Below are 19,991 nucleotides of genomic sequence, written 5' to 3'. Positions count from 1 at the left end.
GTCCGGCTGATGTGATGGGCGGGACGGGGTGGATGTGTTGTTGGGAACACGTTGTACTTTGCATGAGTGTGGTGGGCATGTCATGGAAGGAAGGGGGATGAAGTGGCAGTGCGTGTTGTCTCGGTGTGGCTCAGTGCTGGGACGGGTATGTGAGAAGAGTGTGGGTCTGCTTTTTTCTTCTTGCTTTTGCCCGTTGCAGATCAATTTAGTGTCCGTCTTTTGATTTTCCCGTTGCTCTTCCCGCTCGAGCCTGATGCTTCTTTTCAGTTTCTAAAAGGAGCGTGTTCAGCAGTTTCGAGTATCACGCATTGGAATAGAACAGGTCCAACAGTTTCGTGAACAGATGCTCTACAATGTTTTGTTGAATTGTTTGCAAATCCGCAGAAGCAAGTCTATAACTACCAAAGTCTACCTACGTGGTAAAGGGGGATATCGCTGGTGTGTGAAAGGGAAAAAGACGGAAAGTGGTGCTGCCGAGAATGCTGGAAGTCGTTCCTTCGTGATATGCCTAATGCGACCGATAGAACTCGCGCGTAACGACAACAACGCTGTGGAAATGAACGCTATAGACAAGAACGCTGGAAAGAGGTGGGAAAGACGCGAAACTAAAATGCAACAACACTGAAAGAAGGCGAGAGCTCATACAACACTTTTTGTACGACAACCCTGGAATGCTACTCCGATATTGCAGTGACCCACCGCCATTGACGCCGGCGAAACTCAACCCAAAATTGTTGCTTGTGAAAGAATGGCTAGGAGTCGTCTATCAAACTCATATCATGCTCGCAATCGAGTTGAGTGCCGTGGTCGTCGTTCGTATACCAACAAGCTCAGGTTCGCTTACTTGATGCGAGAGATTCGTCGAATACTGATGACCGGAGAAGCTCGACAAGCTTTGCAACGGCGTTGTAAACATGCCAACCACAGGCTCATGCCTATCGGTAAGCTCGCCGTATGCCTCACCAAACGACGTTGCCGTGGGGGTTCTGAGCGAATGCATCGTGGGTGTTGCAGAGGTTGGTGTAGGATACGCTGTACTGCCAGGGTTGCATGAGGTGTTGACTTGCGGTGTCGAGGTTGGTGTCGAGGTTGGCATACAAGACGGCCCGCTTGACATGGGGTAAGATTGTAGAGACGAGCTGCCAGGCATCGGTGTTGGCGTGGAATGGCGGTGGGATGCCGAGTCTGCTTGCGGGAGGTCTTGCTTGATTGGATACGACGAGGACGTAGCTGAAGCAGATGATGCCGCGCGGACGCGTCCGGCTTGTGTCTCACGGCGGCGCTTGGGCCCATCTTTGACTTTCGGGTGTGTGTGGCACTGCATTTTTGTTAGCATGATTTTACGTGTGGTAATGAGGTAAATCTTGACAGATTGAGGACAAACTGCCAAGCCTTGCGGAATGTGAAGGACAGAATGCCACCTTACCTTGTATGCATGCCGGAACCACGTCGTACCCTTCTTTTTGTTGCTGACGAGCGCTATCCATTCACCGCAGCTCCCGCAAAGCCCTTCCCATACGTCGAGATTGCCTTCCGTCCGGCGTGTGTCTTGTGGACCCTGGAATGCCGCACCAGTGGCTGCGCTAACACCATGTGTGAAAGACTTGTCGTACCAAAAGGCGCTGTTCTTGAGGACAAGCCATCTGCCGGGCTTGCATAGGCCGCACCAGCCTTCCCGTTTGTTGCCATGGCCACGTACCCATCGTGGGGTGTACAAATCGCCAACAAAGCGAAGATCCTGCTCATGTGGGATGAGGTCTGGGTCCGAAGGGTTCATGTCAGACTCTGGTGGGTTGGATGCTTCCTCGTGCAGAGACGAGTAAAGATCCGGTGGGTCCGAGAGATCTGCAAAGTGAGACGAACAGCCTCCGTGACGATCGGCATTACTCTGGAGCAGACGAAAGAGGCCCTGAGAAGGTAAAGGCCGGGGCACTTCGAGATGGAACTGGTGTTGGTCTTGAGGTGTGAAGAATGACTGGCTGTTCGGATGAGATGGGGGCGTTTGCGAGTATAGCACATTTTGTGTCGGTAGTCCGAAATTGTTGTAGGCACTGGGAGGATAGGCGGGCATCGAGTGATGTGGGTTCATCCGAGGACCGTACGGCGCAAAGCGGTCCGAGACGTGTGACATTGGGCGTGAGTTATTCGGTGTCGATGTCGGCGCTTGTCCGGTAGACCACCTCTTGAATCGGTTGCTGTCAAGTGTGTAGGGTGACGAACGAATGTTTCCGTGAGACGCTGGCGATGTGCGAGATCGGCTCCCACTGCGAACAACCCCGTCGTACTGCGGGCGCCGTGGCGAAGCAAGAGGCGATAGAAGATGAGTGGTACTTTGCTCCGCGTGGCTCCATGTATCATACTCAGACGCATATGAAATGGCTTCTGACGAACCCAGGTCTTCGTAAGCTGCCGACTCTGGCAGTACACCGCCTGTGCTCGACATTGAGAAGGAAGACTCGGACATTCTCCGAGTGGAGTTCGGGTTGAACTGTGCTATGCTGTCGTGCTCGTGCTGGCCCATGTTGTTATACTGGCGTAGGTCGATTATCGGGGTGTTCTCGTCGTGTCCCATCATGCCATGGCTGAAGTCTGTCACATCGGAATCCAGAGTGGGGAAAGACTCCAGCTCTTCACATACTTTCTGCCCCCATGGACCTGTTCTCATTAGCACTGTGCGCATGCCTACTTCTGAAAACGCTTACTTGTGTCAATGACGTTGGGAAAGTAGTTGGTTGTTGCTAGTGCTTGCGGGGCAGTCGTAGAACTACTGTAGATAACACCGGTTGTAACAGTCGGCTGCGACGTCATCATGTCTGGTCTTCCCATGAATTGCTGCTGATCTTCTCTCGCGCCCACAGTAGGACCCCGCGGCGTAGCATAGTACGAAGGATGGGACTGCGGCAAAGCCCATGTGGGCTGCGGTGGCGACGGTCTGGACATAGGTTGTACGCCTTGTTGATGTTGATGTTGTTGTTGACGATGCTGGAGATCTCCGTATGCATAAATTGTTTGCATTCCCGGCGTAGGCGACGAATGCTCCATAGCGTACTGTCGATTAGGTGACGGACGGTATCTGTAACGGCGATTAGTCTGCGCAGGCCCTACGCCATCGTAAAGGCTTACTGCTGAACCGCATTGAAATCCATCTTTAGTTTCGTCCTTATATACAACGACCTTTGCGATGGTCTGAGGTACTCTGTGTTGCGATGTGGTAAGTGACTGTTGGGACGTTCCATACTGTTCCGAGTTGCTGAACATGGTAGTGCTGGACTATCCAAAGCCCAACCAGGGTGTGCTGCAACGCAAGGGAGCGATACTATGTTGGGGGAAACTTACATTGGTAACGAAAGTAGAAGGCTGGAGTCAAATGAATGTATTGGGCGATAGCGTGTGCGACTATGGCTGAGCAGATGTGGCGCAGAATGGGATGTAAGCTTCTCAAAAGAGTGTACGAGAACAAAGTTCTCAACGCAGCCAGCGCGGATGGAGCCCGCTCCAAATGAAAGAAATGTATATGAAGATAGTTGGGCAGGATCCTAAAGAGTGACGGGCCAAATAGCAGGAAAGGCGGTTGGAGGGGTTGCTAGGCTATATGATGAATACACGGGGGTTGCAACATCCGAGAAGGAACAACGAAGAGCAATGATGTCTGTGATGGACGCAACGGAACCGCTTGGGCGCAAGTTTGAGAGAAGTGTCGCGACGCGCCTTGGCTGCAGGTGATCTGGAACGGCCACAGCAGAAGCGTTCACCCAAAAGAGAGTCTGGCGGGGATGGTGTAGCGGGTGGTGGACCGGGCGCAAGGCTGCTGGGGTGCCAAAAGGCGATTAGACGCACTCTGAACGGTCGCACCAGTCGTTGTCTCCATGATCCTCTCGGCTGGCTCGGAGAGGCTTCTCAGGGCTGCGCACCAAGTGCCCCATGTTACTAAGGCCGAGTTGTTGGCATGGATACAGTGCTGCCACGGCCATAGTGACCACATCCTGACAGGGAGCTGTTGGTCGATGAGCTCAGGGAGACGGGCATCCCAACACTCATTCCAACTCGTACTCGAGTTTCAGCGCTCGAACGGGGTGGTGCATGTCGTTTATGGAGGGATGGAAGAGGTTGGCCGCAAGATGCGCAACTTCCCGCTGTATCAACTCCACAGCCAGGGCTTAACAATCCAGTTTCATCGTAGCTGCAAAAGTTTTGTCTCAATCGAGAGCGAGTCTGATGGCACGGAGCAGCTGATTGGGAGGGTGGGGGGTGTATCGTCGCGTGTGGCGCGTAGTTTGGTGAGGGACGGGATGAGTCAGCATTCGCTTCCAACTGGCCCACGTCTCTTTATCGCGTCGCGACATGTCCGAAACACTCTTGACACACGTCCAGGGGAACCTGAGACCCACTCTGCTCGCAACGTGTACCGCACCATCACCATATTTCTCGGTTTTTTCTGGATTGATTCGCCGACACGGACGCTCGGTTGTATCGCGCAGCGGAGTTGTAGCCGCATTTCCACTTGACGTCGACGCTTTCAGCCATTCACTGACCAGGCGCACCGCGTTATCGCCGAATAGTGGCATCGTCAACTGCCCATGACCGAAGCGATGCCACTTCATTCCGTTCTGCTCGGCGTGTTGTTATCTTTGCGGGACAGAAACATATGCAACCCGTCAGTCGGCTGGAGTTCCATAGTATGGTGCAAGCGATGACAAGCTTCTGCACTGGCCATCGAGTCAGGTTGACAACTGACAGCGGCCGATCGACAAATTACCTGCTAGTTCAGAATCTAGGACTCTTCGTTCGCAGGATTCAATATTTCCACGACTTGGCGACGTTCAAAAAGAGTATCTGCCTTGACATCACGAGGCCGCGGAGTGGTTCGCAGCAATTTGCGCCGACCCATGGACTCGCTACTTTGAATGCCTCAGTCCTGTACCACCACCAATCCTCCACATATTTGTCAACAACACATGTTTGCCACCGGAACCTGAGTACCCAGGCTACCTGCAATCTTCTCATGGTTCGCAGCATGAACTCCACAGTCCTGCCTCGAGTTCCATGTAGCGGCTACCTAGCTACCGAAGCGGATGATGCGCTACAAGGACCGACCCGCAAACACGTAATTGACATGGCTTGAAGGCGCGTCACACATGGTGTGAACAAATTCGATCCGGAAGAATTCTCAATAGTAATTAATCATTTTTCCGATCGAGGTAATCGCTGGTTTCCTGTAGTTACCTTCGACGCGTGAATCATTTAGTAGGTAATGGACAATTCCACGGCCACTCGGTGTAGTTTCCATCTTCAAAACCCGATGTCTTTCAACTTCTAGCCTGTTTAATTTATCGTGTCCCATCGCAAGCACCCTCGAATTTGGGCGGACACCTAGCATTGGAATGGGGTATCGCTATCACCAAACAGCATGCAACCTCAATCGTTTGCAGAGCTTACACCTACCACCGCAAGGGTAACGGACGCGATATAACGATCACATATGACCGAAGACGACGCAAGCCGTGCACTGCAGATTTTGCAAGTCCAGGTTCCAAGTCTGCGAAACAATTTCACGACAGCCCCTCATACATCACGGTAGACATTATTCTCGCCATGGCGCTAAGTGTTGACATATTACTATCAAGGCGACTTTCACCGGACGTGAGGATATCTGGGCAGCAAAGGGAAACCACCTCTTCCCAATTCGACTATACACCTTACTATATTCAGGAACCGCAAACGACTGCACAGCCTGGAACCAGCGAATAAAGTTCAGCCTCATGACGTGTCCTTTATCAACCCCAGACACCCAGCAACTGCCGCAAAACCCAGCCGCTCATCTTCAGCCCTAACACCCAAAATCCTGGGATCGACGATGTACAACGAGGATAATCCATGTTACCTAGATACTCGTTTGGGCAGGCCATCGCTGGCGGGAGCGGGACGCGCGGACAATAGCCTCGACACTAGCTATAGTACGGAATCTGGAAACTCAATTCTACTACAAAACGAGTTCACTACTATGCGCAATCGGAAACTGGGAGAAGACTGTGCGGCAGGGGTTGCGACGCGACTTTGGAATGTATGGTGCAGCCGGTGAGTAGATGGGAGCGCGATTACTATCTGCAGCCGAGGTATTTGGAGGAGTGAATAAGGTCGCTACAATGGGCTGTTTCGAATACGTGATAGATGTTCTGCGTGACCGGTTGTTTGGATCGTAATATGCATTACATTTATGACAGCCTCAAGTGGGCGCAGTGTACCATCTACTCTTCAGAACCAACACCAGAACCAAGGTATATCCGTCCATCAATTCCCAACACCCTTACCCAACTCACCTATAGCTGCCCAATCTTGATCTCACACTCTCCACTCACAGTGTTGAAACTCAAACTACTCTCCCCGGCACCCTTTTTCGCTTCAACATGGTTCTTCCCCGGCTCGTCGTTCTCTCCTAACAGTTCCAAATCCTTCCCTTGCAGATGCAGCGCGCCACTCAAACTGGTGCCATCAATGAGACCCGACCATTCTGGCGGATACGTCACATCCAAGCCCCCAGACGTGCTCTTATGCGTACTAACCAGGCCAGATATGGCTACGTTCTTGGCCTTATACGGCGAGCGCAGTGTCAGACATGTCTGTCCCGAGTGTGTAGAAGTGTATATCTCAGACTGGTAATCTCCGGATTTGAAAGGCAAGATATCAGCCGTGACAAGACCGGCTACAGAGTTGAATTCTGTGCGGGAGCCGTGGATAAAAGTGCCATCAACGGAACCAACGGTTGTATTGACATAGGTCTGGTAATCGCGGTCGGGGATGTGTTTGCGCTTGAAGTCTGTCCGGATGCTTCCAGACAGCGAGTCTACCATGAAGATGGCCGGGTTCGTGGAGCCAGAAGCTGCAGCTTGGGGCTCGACGTCAATGTTCACAGATCCGCTTTTCGTCTTGACGGAAAGGAGGTCGGAGAGTGCGTACTTGCCGCTTATGGATCCAGAGATGGTTTGCAGGTATGTTTGACGGGAGGAAAAGTCTATGGCGTCGAGAGTGCCGGTAGTGGTGGAGATGGATGTCGTGTCTTTGACGGTAAAGTTTGCGCCGGGGTGGATCTGCATACCCATGTGTGTGGTGGCGACCTTGAAGTTTGATAGCGAGGCGCCGGGTGCCATGTAGATTACTACTGACATGCCGAGACAAGCGGTACCGGGGCGCACGCCGTCGAAGCCGTCGGGGAAGGAGGGATCGCCGATGGTTATGCCGGTTGAGCTGGATGCATATGCGACGCTGTTGACGTCGACTGATGATGATACTGCGTAGGACATCTTTACCTGTATGGTACCAGGGACTTGCTCTGGAGGTGCTTGTGCCACGTGTATCCAGCCTGCTACGCGCTTGTATGGACCGTCTAGTTGATGCACTGCTTCTTGGATGTTGAGCTCGCTCGTCTGACCAAAGTCGTGGTGCTCGGCGCGAACATTGTATTGTTTTCCACATTTTGCAGGCCATCGGATGGGGAAAGATTGTTTAGGTGCTGCTTGCGCCGCGGCCGACGGCGATGGCCAAGGGACGGCAATGAGGCTGGGTTTGTCCGAGTCGTCATCGATAAAGCCTTCTGGGTGTGCGGCGTCATCTTGTGCGGACTGTGCCGAAGATGGGGCGGTAGTCACAATGGCCTTGATGCGGACGTCAGTACGTTATCTTCCTTCCCAAGAGCACTCAGCTAACCTGTCTGTCCCTCCGAACAGATGCCGCTGCGACCATGAGGGCCAGCATCGCAGACACGAGCATCATCGCAAGTATCGTCCCAGCCACCTTGAGCCATGTCTTTTTGAGGCAATGTTGCCTTAGACTTCTTCCTCTGTACTGCTCCTCTTTGAACCTCGGATCTCTTGCTTCTCGTCCATCGAAGGAGAGCAGCCTTGCGCCTTCTTCTCCACTCAGTCGACTGGTGAAGAGGCCAGGCGTTGTAGCTTCAAGGTAGCTGGGTGGAGGCCTCTCATTGTCGACCTCCTGGTTCACGAAAGCCTCTAGAAGTGGCGTCGAGCGATCGTTGTACGGTGACGGCTCGATGGTGATCTGGGGTCTCGAGGACCGACTGTTCGCTGTCGCTGTATCAATGTACATGTTCGGCATATCAGCTTCGTGACAGGGGTTAAGAAAAGAATGAGGAAATAAAGATTGTAATGGGCGCACGCGCAAAGAATGGACCGAGCCAGGGTATCAAGAATGTACAGGGAGAGTAAGAGGATATGGATGTCAAGAAAGAGGCCAGGCAGCCATCTCCTAAGTAATCAGTTCAAGCTCAGGCATCGAAGTTTGATCTGCAACTCCAGGGTTGGGTCGACGAGTGTGCTGCTACACAATTGTTTCGGCGATGGAAACGCTGCATGTTTGATGTCGGCTTGGCGGTGGTTAGTGGAGGCGAACGGCTGTCAATTCCATCATTTGCGCTTTTGTTCCGCAGAAAAGTTTCGATCCGATTTATCACTGTTGATCACTCAATGCTGGTATCCAAACATGCACTCGGCCGAAACAGCAAAAGAATACCTTGCGGGTGGTTGTGACTTTGAAGCGTGAGGAGGAAAAGTCGTGGCTGGTGCTGTCGGATGCGACGTCGGACGATGCGGACGCTAGGCTAGGGGCTTGCACTGACGATCAAGCACCTCCAGGGCTGGAACCTCGCAGTGCCTCGGTACGCAAATGCAGGACTACATACAGGTATTAGAACTCGAGAGGAGTCATCCTGTTCAGGATCGTAAGCAAAAGCATTTTTCTGCTCAGAGGAATCCTCGTGGAATTGGTGCGAAACCATGGTAAGAAAGGGTGGTAGGTCCATCACCCGTATCAAGAGTAAGAGAATGGATGAACTGGTGTATAAGGGTCGTCCGCTGATACATATTGGGCGATAGACGTATTGGACGCAGTATTGTCTCGAGCGGATTACAGATGATTCGCTCGAACGTTGGAGGGCGGTATAGCCTGGGATGCGAAGATCAGCAGCGTTGTGGTCATCAGAACTTGCTTCATTCAAGCGAAAAACTCTATCGAGCGGTGCGAGATGAGTCGAAAGTTGTGCCGTGGTGGTGTCGTAATGGTGAAAAGAGAGCAGGTGACATGTGAGCGGACCCCCGAGAGCGGGTGGGGCTTGGCGGTTGACGTAGCGAATTGTCGCATCGCGGGCGTATCCTTTCCAAGCCCCAAGACGACCATGGAAGTCTGCCAGTGCCTGCGCATTTCACCATAGCAGTCGGCCCAACGTCAACATGGCAGCGCTGCAGAAATTGTCGCAGCTCTCACCGCCACACTGTGTGCTCCTCGCCGTACAATATGCGACCGAATCCAACATTGCAGCGCTGCGGGCGCTGACAGCACTGCGAGACGGCGATCTACCACTCGAGCTTACGCTGAGCATAATCCTCCACTACCTCCCGGAAGAGAGCGACCCGTCATCGTATCGCGACTTCTTGCATGATCTGGCGACGGGAGCGCGGTATCCTGGGGAATCACCCGCTGCATCCCTCGATATATCCTCGGTCGAACAACTCTCCAACTCGCGGGCGAAGAAGAGAAGGCATGCGCTGCATCTCCCGCCAGTGGCACATCCCCTCTACGCGGGTGAGAGTGAGCTCGACTTGTTCAGCCACTTTCTCATACATCGCGCACATCGCATTGACGCGCAGACGGGCCTGCTGGATCTCGTCCCCCAGCTCGTGGTTCCCTTTCTGGGCCATTCCGAATACCTACGCACGTGGTTTACATCGACCGTCCTCCCGCTTCTACGCCTTAGCTACGAATACTACCCGCAAACGTCTGCTACCACGCTCGACGAATTCGCATCGCTCAAAGGACGACGTGCCATCGACCACCAACTCTCACACGTTCGAAACGCAGACGATACCCAGATACACAATGCAGCGCGTGACCTGAGGGGTGTCGTCGCCCCGTGGCTATGTGGAGCCAACGATCGCAAGAGGCGGCGAATTGCACGCGGAGGCCGGAGAGCATCAATCGCACAGGACCAAGCACGGGAACCAGACGACTGGGATTGTCTGTTCCAATGGCTGCTACACGCCTCAAAAGATCATCTGCCCCTCGTCACTTCAGCCATCTCGGACTGGGACGGCCCAGAGGATATGGACCTGGGCGGCTATGAAGAAGGACGAGACTTTGTCGATGACGACCAACAGCGACAACTGGAGATGAAATATGCACGAACAGCCCTAGCGTGCCTCTACCTAGTCGACAAGAGCGATGTGGGCACACTACAAACGGCACATTCGCTCTTGTCAAGGATATGCACCCTTCTCAACTACGAGCCGCCTCCAGACCTCACTATCGGCGTTGGACAATTGCCCTCATACGACCTGAAGGACCCTCTGCTACAAGACTCGACAACTGCCCTACTTAGGGAGGATCGTTTGCTGGACAATGACAATGTCATTACACAACCTGGACCCGAAGCATTCCGTGTCCTTGAGCTAGTCATCTTCTCCTCTTGTGTTCTGTCGACGTTGCAGCAACCAGTATCCATTCGAGAGGTTGCCAAGATGTCACTACGGGACGACTACTCAGAACAGTTATCGTTGCTACAAAAGATACTTCACACATTGAACAGCGGCTCCAAGAAAGATAGCGAACAGTGGGCCATTATCCGTTCCAAGTTGTTGTGGTTGTGGAACTGGGGTACTAACAATCACGACGAGGATCGCCAAGCCCAAGGTATCTTCGGTTTATTAGAGCGGAAAGCGTTGGAAACCGAGGTGCTAAAGGCGCTTCTGGAGAGTAACCATTTCGCCCTCGCCATAGACCTGTACGTCAAGCCAGCATTCGGGGAGCAGCCGCTTCTATCTTCAGATGTCGAACAGGTTGTACTCGCATCAGCCATGCACCACTACGACAATGCGAGCAACGGCAACCGCAATAGGGGTGGCATGAAGCGTGCTGCCGATATCATCAACGCATTTGCCCCTCACTTTACCTCGTCGTCGCGATTCCGACGGTTTCAGGCCTTGCTCACAGCGACACATGCCATGTCGTTCTATTCACTTATACTCCAGCATGGCGTACCTTTCCAGCCGGTCAACATCCGAGTGAGCCCTAACCCACTGTCGCTAGTGCGTAAGCTGCTATCACAAAACAGCGGTAGCTACACCAAGCTAGACGATTTGGTATCTATTGGGCAGAATCTGGTAGTTGCGATGCCATCCACCATCATGGAAGTGGAAGGAGAGAGCGCACCGATGGATTCCACGTCAATCGAACGGAAGAAGGCTGCTGCAGAGCGACGAGTGATCGGAATGGCCATCGAGGCAGCACTAGAAGAAGACGATTTTGAGACTGCTTACTCATATGTAGTCAACCGACTGACACCTTTGACCCCATCTCCAACGCCTCCAACGTCTTCGAATTTCTTTTCTTTTGGATCTGCGGATACCGAAGACCACGAAGACGAGGCAGAAGACGTTGCATGGCGGGCTGCTCTGCGCGCTGGCCGACACGACACGTCTCTCTCTTCATCAAACTCCTGGTCACAAGCTGGTAGTGCAGCACGCCCAGACCTAAGGAGATTAGAACAACGCATGGAGCTTCTCTCACAAGCCCTCCTACTTGCCCCGCCTAGCCGTCTCGAAGAAATACTAGGAGTATGGCAACAATGCGAGGCCGAGCTGACGCACCTGCTCGCCCAAGAGACCGAGGCAGAGGAACGCTTCAACGACGCAGCCGATCGAAAACTTCCCGGAGCCTTCGACATGGACACAATCACCGTACAACCGCGCCGCGAAATCGGTCGCGGCGCTGTGGAAGAAGCGCCCATGGGTCTCTTTGACGTAGCACGTGGGGCTGCGGCGGCGTTTTCCAAGACGGCATTTCCACTGAGGGGTAGTGCACAAGCTGCAGCGTCTACGGGATCTACAGGGCCGGGCTCGGGGAGGGTTAGTATGGATGGGAGTGAGAATGGTAGTATGGACGGGGGCGAGAGGGTGAGGAGGAGGGATATGGTGGCCAATGCTGCGACTGGGGCGCTTGCGTCAGGTTTGGGTTGGATGTTGGGAGCGAAGCCGGTCAATGAATAGGGTGGTGCGTGGTATGTGGGATGAGGAAAATCCAGTGTTGAAGGAGTGCAGCGCTGGAGGACCGTTGTCATACCCAACTTCTTGATAAATGCATTACTTCAAGTATTCGTCGTGCGTTGACTGAGACATCATGGCGAGTGAATGTTCTGGTCATTAGTATACTGATACAGTGGGTACATGCAATACTCCCATGCATGCGCCCGTTCCATGGACTGTCCTCCAATGCATCGTCACTTTGATGCGCTACCACCTAGGAGTACATGTTTGTCGAGGCTCATACACCTCAGCAATCACTCGCCATTGCGCTAGTGCCACGCGTTGCATGACGTCGTCGTCACCTCAGCCACACCTTCCCGCAAACACAGTAATGGTCCTGGCTAGCTTCCTAAAACTCGAGTTTCTCCCCAGGGCTACGGCTACCCTGAGTAGACTGCGGTTGCCTCGACCTTGCTTACGTGCATGTCAGCTCACCGTGTTTGCATCAAATAGCAACGCACCTTGCAAAGCCCATTTCATTCGTTGTACACACGTAGCTTCCATTCCTGGCTCTTTCAATCCCTTCTTTCCACCTGACCCAGTCTCTCACTTTTCTTTCTCCACAACCGGACCCATTTCACTCATTCTCTAGCACCAGCTACCTCACACATTCTTCCACCATCGCTCAAGCTCAAACAAACATGTTTGCCCAACTCTTCACCTTGATCAATATCACCGCCGCCTTCAGCTCTGCCCTGCCTACCTCCCCGGCCTTTTCTACTACTGTCGATATCGCAAACACAAGTATCAACCGCAATGTCGACCCTAACTCCAACACGTTCTGGCAAGTCCGCGCCCAAACCTTTACCAAAGACTTCTGTCAAGGCTCTTACACGTTTCTCTGGCTCAACCCGGACGTCTGTGTTGACTTTAATGCGGATGTCAAGAGCTTGAGGGTGGTGGGTCATGAGGGGCCTGTCAAGGATGATTCTCGTGAGTCTCTTTATCATACATGTCTTCGATGAGAGAGGGCTGACACTGGAATAGTCAACGTCTACACCTCGCTCGGCTGCCAAACTGGTCCCATTGTTCAGCCTGTTTTGAGTCTTGAATGCCATCAGAAAGGGGATCATCTGTCCATCAAGCTGGGGACATAGAATCGCTAGGTTATTCCTGCACGACTACGCGATCCTACTGTCATCGACCTTTGGTAACGTCGCGTTTGACACGAACACTACGCGAGATGGTGTGTTTCTTTACGAGGAGGCTGATCCTGAGGCCTTTGGGTTATTACTGCCCAAGCAAGGAAGCAAAAGTTGGTCCGATTGAGATTGCTCCGTGGAAGCATCGGCTCGACAGCCCTTTTCTCACGAACAACGAATGCAATGAAGTCATGATCGATTCACCGAACGAACACTTTCAGAACGTGATGTGTCATATGCGATTGCCGATACTTCCTATCTACACCCAAAACACCATCCTATGTAACGCCCATTTTCCATTACATACGACATCTCATCCCACTTCAGATTCATATACAACAACACAATCAAACCCTATATATGAACGAACGAAACAACAACTCCACCGCTGATGCTCATGCAAAAGACAGCATAACAATGTCTCAAGCGAAGGGTATCCAATATCCACCACCCACCATATTATCAACGCACCTTCTCCATTTCCCATGTTTCTACACCTCACTTCTTTACAGCGCGATAGGCGGCACAGCATTCAACACCCTCGCCATCTCATTCGGCGCCATCTGCGCACTCTGCAAACTCCTCACCTGACTACCCTTCCTCAGTCTCTGAAGCCCAAGAGCCAGTTTCCAGCTCTCGGATTCATCAATAAGGAAGACGTATTTCTTGCCTTCTGTATCGCGGACTGAGGCACGGAGAATGTGTAGGTTTTTCGTGGGCTGCTTGCCAGTCTACAGAAGGAACTTGTTAGTACGATGTTGACAAGAAATGAGAAGATAACGGGGACATGACATACCTCGACCATCTTGAGCGTCCAAGCCTTGACATCCCATTCTCTCTGTGGGATACCTCTGACGTCGTCGTCGATGAAGAGACCTTCGGATTGTATCTTGAGAATGAGTCCGTCCGTCACCTTGCCCACGTTGGAAACCAGTTGGGCGACAGGCTTAGGAAACATGTCGTTGAAGAGATATACCGCCTTGATAACAATCTTGTTCGGGTCCGCCGTCGCGTACGGTCCTGACCTCGACGCAGGAGGTGATGTGCGAGTTGTAGACTGTGACATCTGACTGGGCGCATAGCTCGATTCGGAGTACGCGGAGGAGACATGCGAGCGTGTTGCTGTGGAGCGAGGGGGCGCGGTCGAAGTACGTGGCGGGACAAAGGACGCAGCGTCGCTTTCACTTGCCTGATATGTCTTCGCCGAGGGACGTTCATACGGTTTCTTGGGTGTGACGGTCGCTTTGATGGGGGAAGAGTGCGTCGACGTGACTGAGGCGGCGGGCGGAGGGGGCGTAGCTCTGGCACCAGCATATGGATCGAGGCGTTCGCCGCTACCAACGTTGCCATAGGTGGTTGATCGTCGGGCTGTGAGGTCTGGGATAGCTGCTGTGGCGGCGGCGGCGGCTGCTTCGGCTTTAATACGTTCTGCCTCTGCTTTGAGCTTGGCTTCACGGGCTTCGCGATCTTTCTGGGCCCGTTCACGGGCTGCCTTGAGTCGTTCAGCACGCTCAGCATCTGTTTTGGCTTTGGCAAGAGCAGCTTCGGCTTCAGCCTTTGCTTTGGCGGCAGCCTCTTCGGCGGCAATCTTCTCTTGCTCAGCCTTCTTTGCAGCTTCTTCGGCGGCTTTGGCCCTTGCCTCTGCTTCGAGCTTCTCGCGAATCTCTTTCTCGACGGCTGCACGGACTTCAGCTTCACGAGCCTCTCGCTCTGCTTTTTCCTTCTCGATAGCTTCTTGTTGTTTGCGAGCTTTCTCTTTGGCAAGGCGCTCTCGTGCTTCGCGTTCACGTTGCTCGCGCTCACGCTTCCGCATTTGCTCCCACTTCTCCTTTTCGGCTTTGGCTTTGGCAGCCTTTGCAGCCTCGATCTTGGCCTTCTCCTCGGCCTCCTTCTTCTGTCGGGCTTCTTCTGCGCGTTTGAGCTCTTCCCATGCTCGTCTGCGGTCTTCCTCGTCCTTCTTCTTCTTCTCCTCGATGGCTCGCAGTCGGGCCTCTTCGGCCAGTCTGCGTTCTTCCTCGGCCTTGCGCTCCTCTTCTGCAATGCGTTGTCGCTCAGCTTCTTCTTGTCGTTTCCTCTCCTCTTCGGCAAGTCGCGCTTCTTCTGCCTCACGCTGCTTTCTGGCCTCTTCGGCTAGCCTTTGCTCTTCAGCTTCACGCTTCCGCCTGGCCTCTTCCTCAGCCTGGCGTTGAGCTTCTTCAGCTTGTCGTCGAGCTTCTTCGGCTTGCCGTTGGGCCTCCTCGGCACGCTTGCGTTCCTCTTCTTCTTGTCTGCGCTTTGCCTCTTCAGCCTCCTTGGCCTTCCTGAGCTCTTCCTTCAGCTTCCTCTGCACCTCCTCTTCCAGCTTCCTCTGGTGCTCTTCTTCGAGCTTCTTTCTGTGTTCTTCTTCGAGCTTCTTTCTGTGTTCTTCTTCCAACTTCCTCTTGTGTTCTTCTTCCAACTTCCTCTTATGTTCTTCTTCTTGTTTCCTCCTGTGCTCTTCTTCTTGTTTCCTCCTGTGCTCTTCTTCCTGCTGCTGCTTCTTCTTCTTCGCCGCCTTCTCAGCCCGCTTGCGCTCAGCTTCTTCCTCTTCCTGCTTCTTCTTAGCCTCCTCGGCTCGTTTACGTTCTTCCTCTTCCTCCTTGCGCTTACGCTCGCGCTCTTCGTCTTCTTTGCGCTTACGCTCTTCGTCCTCTTTCCGCTTCCGTTCTTCGTCCTCCTTGCGTTTCTGCTCCTCCTTTTCTTTCCGCCTCTTCTCCTTCTCCTCGGCTTCCTTGCGTTCTTTCTCGGCTCGCTCAGCCTCTTCATCAAAAAAAGAATCGTCGTCTTGTGGAGGCGGCGGTGGGGAGCTGGCGTATTGGCGATATCCGCCCCATCCACCGTGGGGTGGAGGACTGCCAGGAAAGCCGCCATTCTGGGGTGGTGGTGGGGGTGCGCGTTGATAGCTTGAGCTTCCGCCTGGTGTATTTGGGCCTGCTCCAGCGCCCGCACCAGCTCCACCGCGGCCATTGTAACCGCCACCACCACTGTTGAAACGGCCACCAGCTTGTGTCTGGCCTACCGCCCATCCGGCGATCAGCATCAATACGGCTAGCAGTATGACACCATTGCCGCCGGTCGACACTCCATGTCGGACTATGAGGAAATATTGTTTGACGTAGGGCTCGGCAGCCTTCCACAGCAGTATGCTCGCTATGGTGCTAAGCACGCCCGCAATGAAGCTGTTCTGCTGGACGCCCATGCTAGGGAGGTATATGAAGCCGCCCCCTGAAGAGTGCGGCGGTATGATGAAGATGTCGTAGTTGCCCGGTGGAAGGCCACCGCTTGGGCCCGGAGGAGGTGCATGGCTACCCTCTGTGGTCTTTGGGTTGGCGCCGTGCGGCGGCGGCGGGGGAGGAGGACCGTCGTCCATGGTTGCGTATGCCCACGAGGGCGACGAGAGTGGGTGCTATGGGAATCGCTGCTTGGGGAGATTGGGAGGTTGAAATTGCTACCGGCGGCGGTCTGGGGCGGTCGGCAAGGGCGAGGCAGTGCAAGAAAACATCAGCTCCACTGACTCGAGATGGAAGCGAACGGCAGTGGGGCGGTGTAGGTGGGGTAGGAGGGTGATCAATTTTTGCTTTGTGCAAAGGGCAATTGGGTTTTGGGAACACGGTTGCAAAGTATCAGAGGACGCCAATAACCTCATAGCAATTCTGCTGCGGAGGTGGCTCCTCGGCGGTCCAGGTTTGTTTACGCCAAGACAACATGGCTCGCTAGCGGGTGCGGGCCGTTGATGCTGCATGGCTACCACGCTGCCACCAAACGCCCTCCCAAGTCAGGGAACGACTATGCAATCGACGCTGGTTGACCCAGATGCCCTTGAGGTGTCGTTGCCTGCGACCACTGGCGCTTATGTCTTGTTGTGGCCGCGACGAGGGGAAAAGAAAGTGAAGCTGTTGCCCACTCGACGCGCCCAAACAACACGTCACGCGTGCCAAAACAGACTCGGGTCCTCTTTTCGTCGCTAGCACGGCCGAGCGGTGAATCGCTCACCAACCGTGATTCCACGTAGGGGCAAGTGAGCTCCACGCATGGCACGCGTCAGCATGCGATTCGAGGACAGTGTGGAGAGTGGGGATTCGGTCTTGCAGAGTGGGTTGTTCTTGCATTGGTGAGTGGAGGTGGACGTGTATTTTGATCGCTGGTGCAGCGTGCAGTGCAGCGTGCAGGCAGAGCTTCCAGCTGTCCGCACCCTCAAGTTTGGAAATGCTAGGGTGTCGAACTGCTGGCCAGATGCGAGCGAACCGATACTGTGTCACTGCGGGGCTCGAGTCTTGTGAGACTAAGTTTATTTATTGTTAGGAACACTAGGCAGGGGCAGAGAACAGTCTGGTGTGGGTTTCGCTGGCTGTGGTGTGGTGCCATCTTATCGCGCAAAGGCCGCCAGTAGCGATTAGACTCCACACCAGCAGGTCACCACCACGACCAATACGTCTCGGTAGAGACGACCATCCGGTACGCGCTGCAAACTCTGGTACAGCAGGTCGGATGCTCTGTCCATGTGGTATTCCTGTCTGCGTGTGCGTGGTTTGGCTGATGTCTTCACATGGCATCACATGCCTGACGACCAACACACCCTCATGGCTCACTGCCTGCACGCGTGACCCAGCCTTCTGCTGACTTCCGCGCTCTTCCACGTCCTCGACGTCCCACGCCAAGCGCATCTCCTCCGCTCCGATATCCGCGTTGAAACAACAAGATGTTGATCAAACACGGCGATTAGTGTCGCGGTTACCCCGCCCCGCCATGTTTGTTGAACCCAACACGTCCGAACACTCTCCGGCGGCCGATAATGGCCTTTGCGCTGGCACAACCCCGTCGCAGTGCATGCCACCCGCGGCTGTCACGACCACACGACGCTCTCGAGACGTTCAGCCCTGCGGGAGTGGAGCCCTCGCTGGCTTAAGCCGCGGGAATCCACTTCCACGTCATGCCGGCCACAAAGGCTTCTCGATCACGCCAGGCGTGCCAGACACGATGGTAGCTGCTTTCGTCCGCTGCCGGGATGATACGGGATGCGAGGGGGGGTACGTACGCTACACTCAAACCTGCTGATGGGATGCAGGTACAGGGTGTAGGAATGTTTGCGGGTTTGCAGCAAATCACGACGCACAATTGTCACGACAGTGCGACGGTGATTGGGCGACATGACGTGGAAGAAAGACGTGGTGCATCGTGATGCATACATTAGGCCCACTCTAGGCAAGAGGCACGGCAACGACAGACTTTTCAACCGGACGACCAGATTGAGAAAAATGGCGGTGAAGCGGGTGCTAGCGCCGGCCACCTCGATCACCCGCATGCTGTCAACAAAGTACTAAAGCTAGAGCAGCGGCACATCGCGCCTCCCTGTCCGTGTCCGACAAGACTTTAGAGGGTGACTGTTGCGTCGGCTACTCGAACACAGCAGGAACCCTCATCGACGACATCCGACCATGTGGAGAACAGGCCTACTTTACCTCGACCGTGGGGACAGCTCCATCCTCAACGCCCTCAGGAATGCGGGGTACGACACCAAAGAGCATCCGGGCACGCCCTCACGGTCACCCTCCCGCCGCTTCTCCATTGCCAGCGACACGGAGAGCGCCCTCGAGGGCAAGCTCAAGCAGGAGCTGCGCCAGCAGCAGGGCGTCCAGCACTGGGTCATGCCGCCCGACGTCAACGGCCTCAAGTTTGCCAGTCCCCGCTCCAGCCCGCGCACGCGAGCCATTGACCCCGCCGACGCCCTCGGCCTGTCCACCGACGCAACCCTCTTCGAAGAACCGCTCCTTTACTCGCTGGATCGAATAAAGGAAGACGGTCCGTCGCCCGACTACTTCTCCTACGATGACCTCGCCAAGTCGCCATCCGTCAAGAGTGACAGTGAAGAGACGGTCATCACAAAGCGCCGCCCATCCCACCTGCGCACACCCTCCACACCCACCATCGAGTCAAGACTTGCCAGTGCGCAGAGAGCATCCCGAACACTTCCGCTCCGCGCCAAGACCAACGACGGTCTCCTGCAACTACAAGCAAACACTTCAAAGCCACAGCGCCCCGCCAACACCCACCAACGCAGAATCTCCCTCGGCCTCCCCATCAAAGCGGCCACCGCACAGAATGAGAACCCTCGCCACCACAGCCCGACCACCCGCTCCCTCCATCCATCGACACCCAAGAAGCTGCCAAAGAAGAGCGGTCCGACATCGGCCATCCAGCAAGAGCGTGATTTGGAGTACAAGCACCGCCACACATTCATCGGCACAGCATGCTTGGACGACTTCCTAGAAGTCCTCGACGTATCCCCCGAGCAGAACATCACAAACAAGGAAGCGGTAATAAGGGCCTTCATCCTCCTAGCCTCCAGCGAGCGGCTGCTAGCCAGACAAGCGTCCCTCAAGCCCGATGGATGGAGCGTGCTTGCGCGAACATCTGCCGAGACTGTCAACACCGACTACGTTGAGCAAGCAAAGGCCAAGCTCGGGTCCATTGTCCTACGCCAATTCCTCGACCTCATCACATTCAACGAGGAAGAAGAGGCAAGCGCCATGGCCGTGGTAGAGGCATTCACCGCCGCCAGCCATCTGGATGCACAAGCGAATAAAAACGAAGCGAGTAGGGCCAAGGCCTTTCGGAAGCGGATGGTGAAAGACGGTAAAGCGCTACCCGATGCGTAGTGATGCTAGTTTGTTATTCTGTTATGATTTTGGTTTTCTTTTTTTCCACCTTCAACAGTTTGTCTTTGCCCTTCTCATGATAATGCGAC

At 54.2% G+C, this 19,991-nt stretch overlaps 6 protein-coding genes across 6 annotated transcripts; 3 read left to right on the top strand and 3 right to left on the bottom strand.

Moving 5' to 3' along the window:
• Window positions 1-1,271: 1,271 nt before the first annotated feature.
• ACET3X_003816 (uncharacterized protein) lies at window positions 1,272-3,146 on the bottom strand (the record flags this gene model as incomplete). Its single annotated transcript, XM_069449953.1, has 4 exons — window positions 1,272-1,318; window positions 1,456-2,655; window positions 2,703-3,073; window positions 3,124-3,146. 4 exons carry the CDS (start codon window positions 3,144-3,146, stop codon window positions 1,272-1,274), a joined length of 1,641 nt encoding a protein of 546 aa, XP_069307794.1.
• Window positions 3,147-6,317: 3,171 nt separating this feature from the next.
• ACET3X_003815 (uncharacterized protein) lies at window positions 6,318-8,100 on the bottom strand (the record flags this gene model as incomplete). The annotated part of the gene is made up of 2 exons (XM_069449952.1): window positions 6,318-7,649; window positions 7,702-8,100. 2 exons carry the CDS (start codon window positions 8,098-8,100, stop codon window positions 6,318-6,320), a joined length of 1,731 nt encoding a protein of 576 aa, XP_069307793.1.
• Window positions 8,101-9,239: 1,139 nt separating this feature from the next.
• ACET3X_003814 (uncharacterized protein) lies at window positions 9,240-12,050 on the top strand (the record flags this gene model as incomplete). The annotated part of the gene is made up of 1 exon (XM_069449951.1): window positions 9,240-12,050. One exon carries the CDS (start codon window positions 9,240-9,242, stop codon window positions 12,048-12,050), a length of 2,811 nt encoding a protein of 936 aa, XP_069307792.1.
• A 677-nt stretch (window positions 12,051-12,727) lies between these two features.
• On the top strand, window positions 12,728-13,183 carry ACET3X_003813 (uncharacterized protein; the record flags this gene model as incomplete). The annotated part of the gene is made up of 2 exons (XM_069449949.1): window positions 12,728-13,019; window positions 13,074-13,183. 2 exons carry the CDS (start codon window positions 12,728-12,730, stop codon window positions 13,181-13,183), a joined length of 402 nt encoding a protein of 133 aa, XP_069307791.1.
• Window positions 13,184-13,734: 551 nt separating this feature from the next.
• ACET3X_003812 (uncharacterized protein) lies at window positions 13,735-16,616 on the bottom strand (the record flags this gene model as incomplete). Its single annotated transcript, XM_069449948.1, has 2 exons — window positions 13,735-13,959; window positions 14,025-16,616. 2 exons carry the CDS (start codon window positions 16,614-16,616, stop codon window positions 13,735-13,737), a joined length of 2,817 nt encoding a protein of 938 aa, XP_069307790.1.
• Window positions 16,617-18,681: 2,065 nt separating this feature from the next.
• On the top strand, window positions 18,682-19,902 carry ACET3X_003811 (uncharacterized protein; the record flags this gene model as incomplete). The annotated part of the gene is made up of 1 exon (XM_069449947.1): window positions 18,682-19,902. The coding sequence occupies one exon, from the start codon at window positions 18,682-18,684 to the stop codon at window positions 19,900-19,902; it is 1,221 nt and encodes a 406-aa protein (XP_069307789.1).
• Window positions 19,903-19,991: the final 89 nt, after the last annotated feature.

The sequence above is a fragment of the Alternaria dauci genome, chromosome 3 (genome assembly GCF_042100115.1).
Source record: "Alternaria dauci strain A2016 chromosome 3, whole genome shotgun sequence".
NCBI classification, from domain to species: domain Eukaryota; kingdom Fungi; phylum Ascomycota; class Dothideomycetes; order Pleosporales; family Pleosporaceae; genus Alternaria; species Alternaria dauci.
The sequence above is the reverse complement of the archived record's forward strand: the minus strand, read 5'-3'. Positions and strand labels throughout refer to the sequence as shown.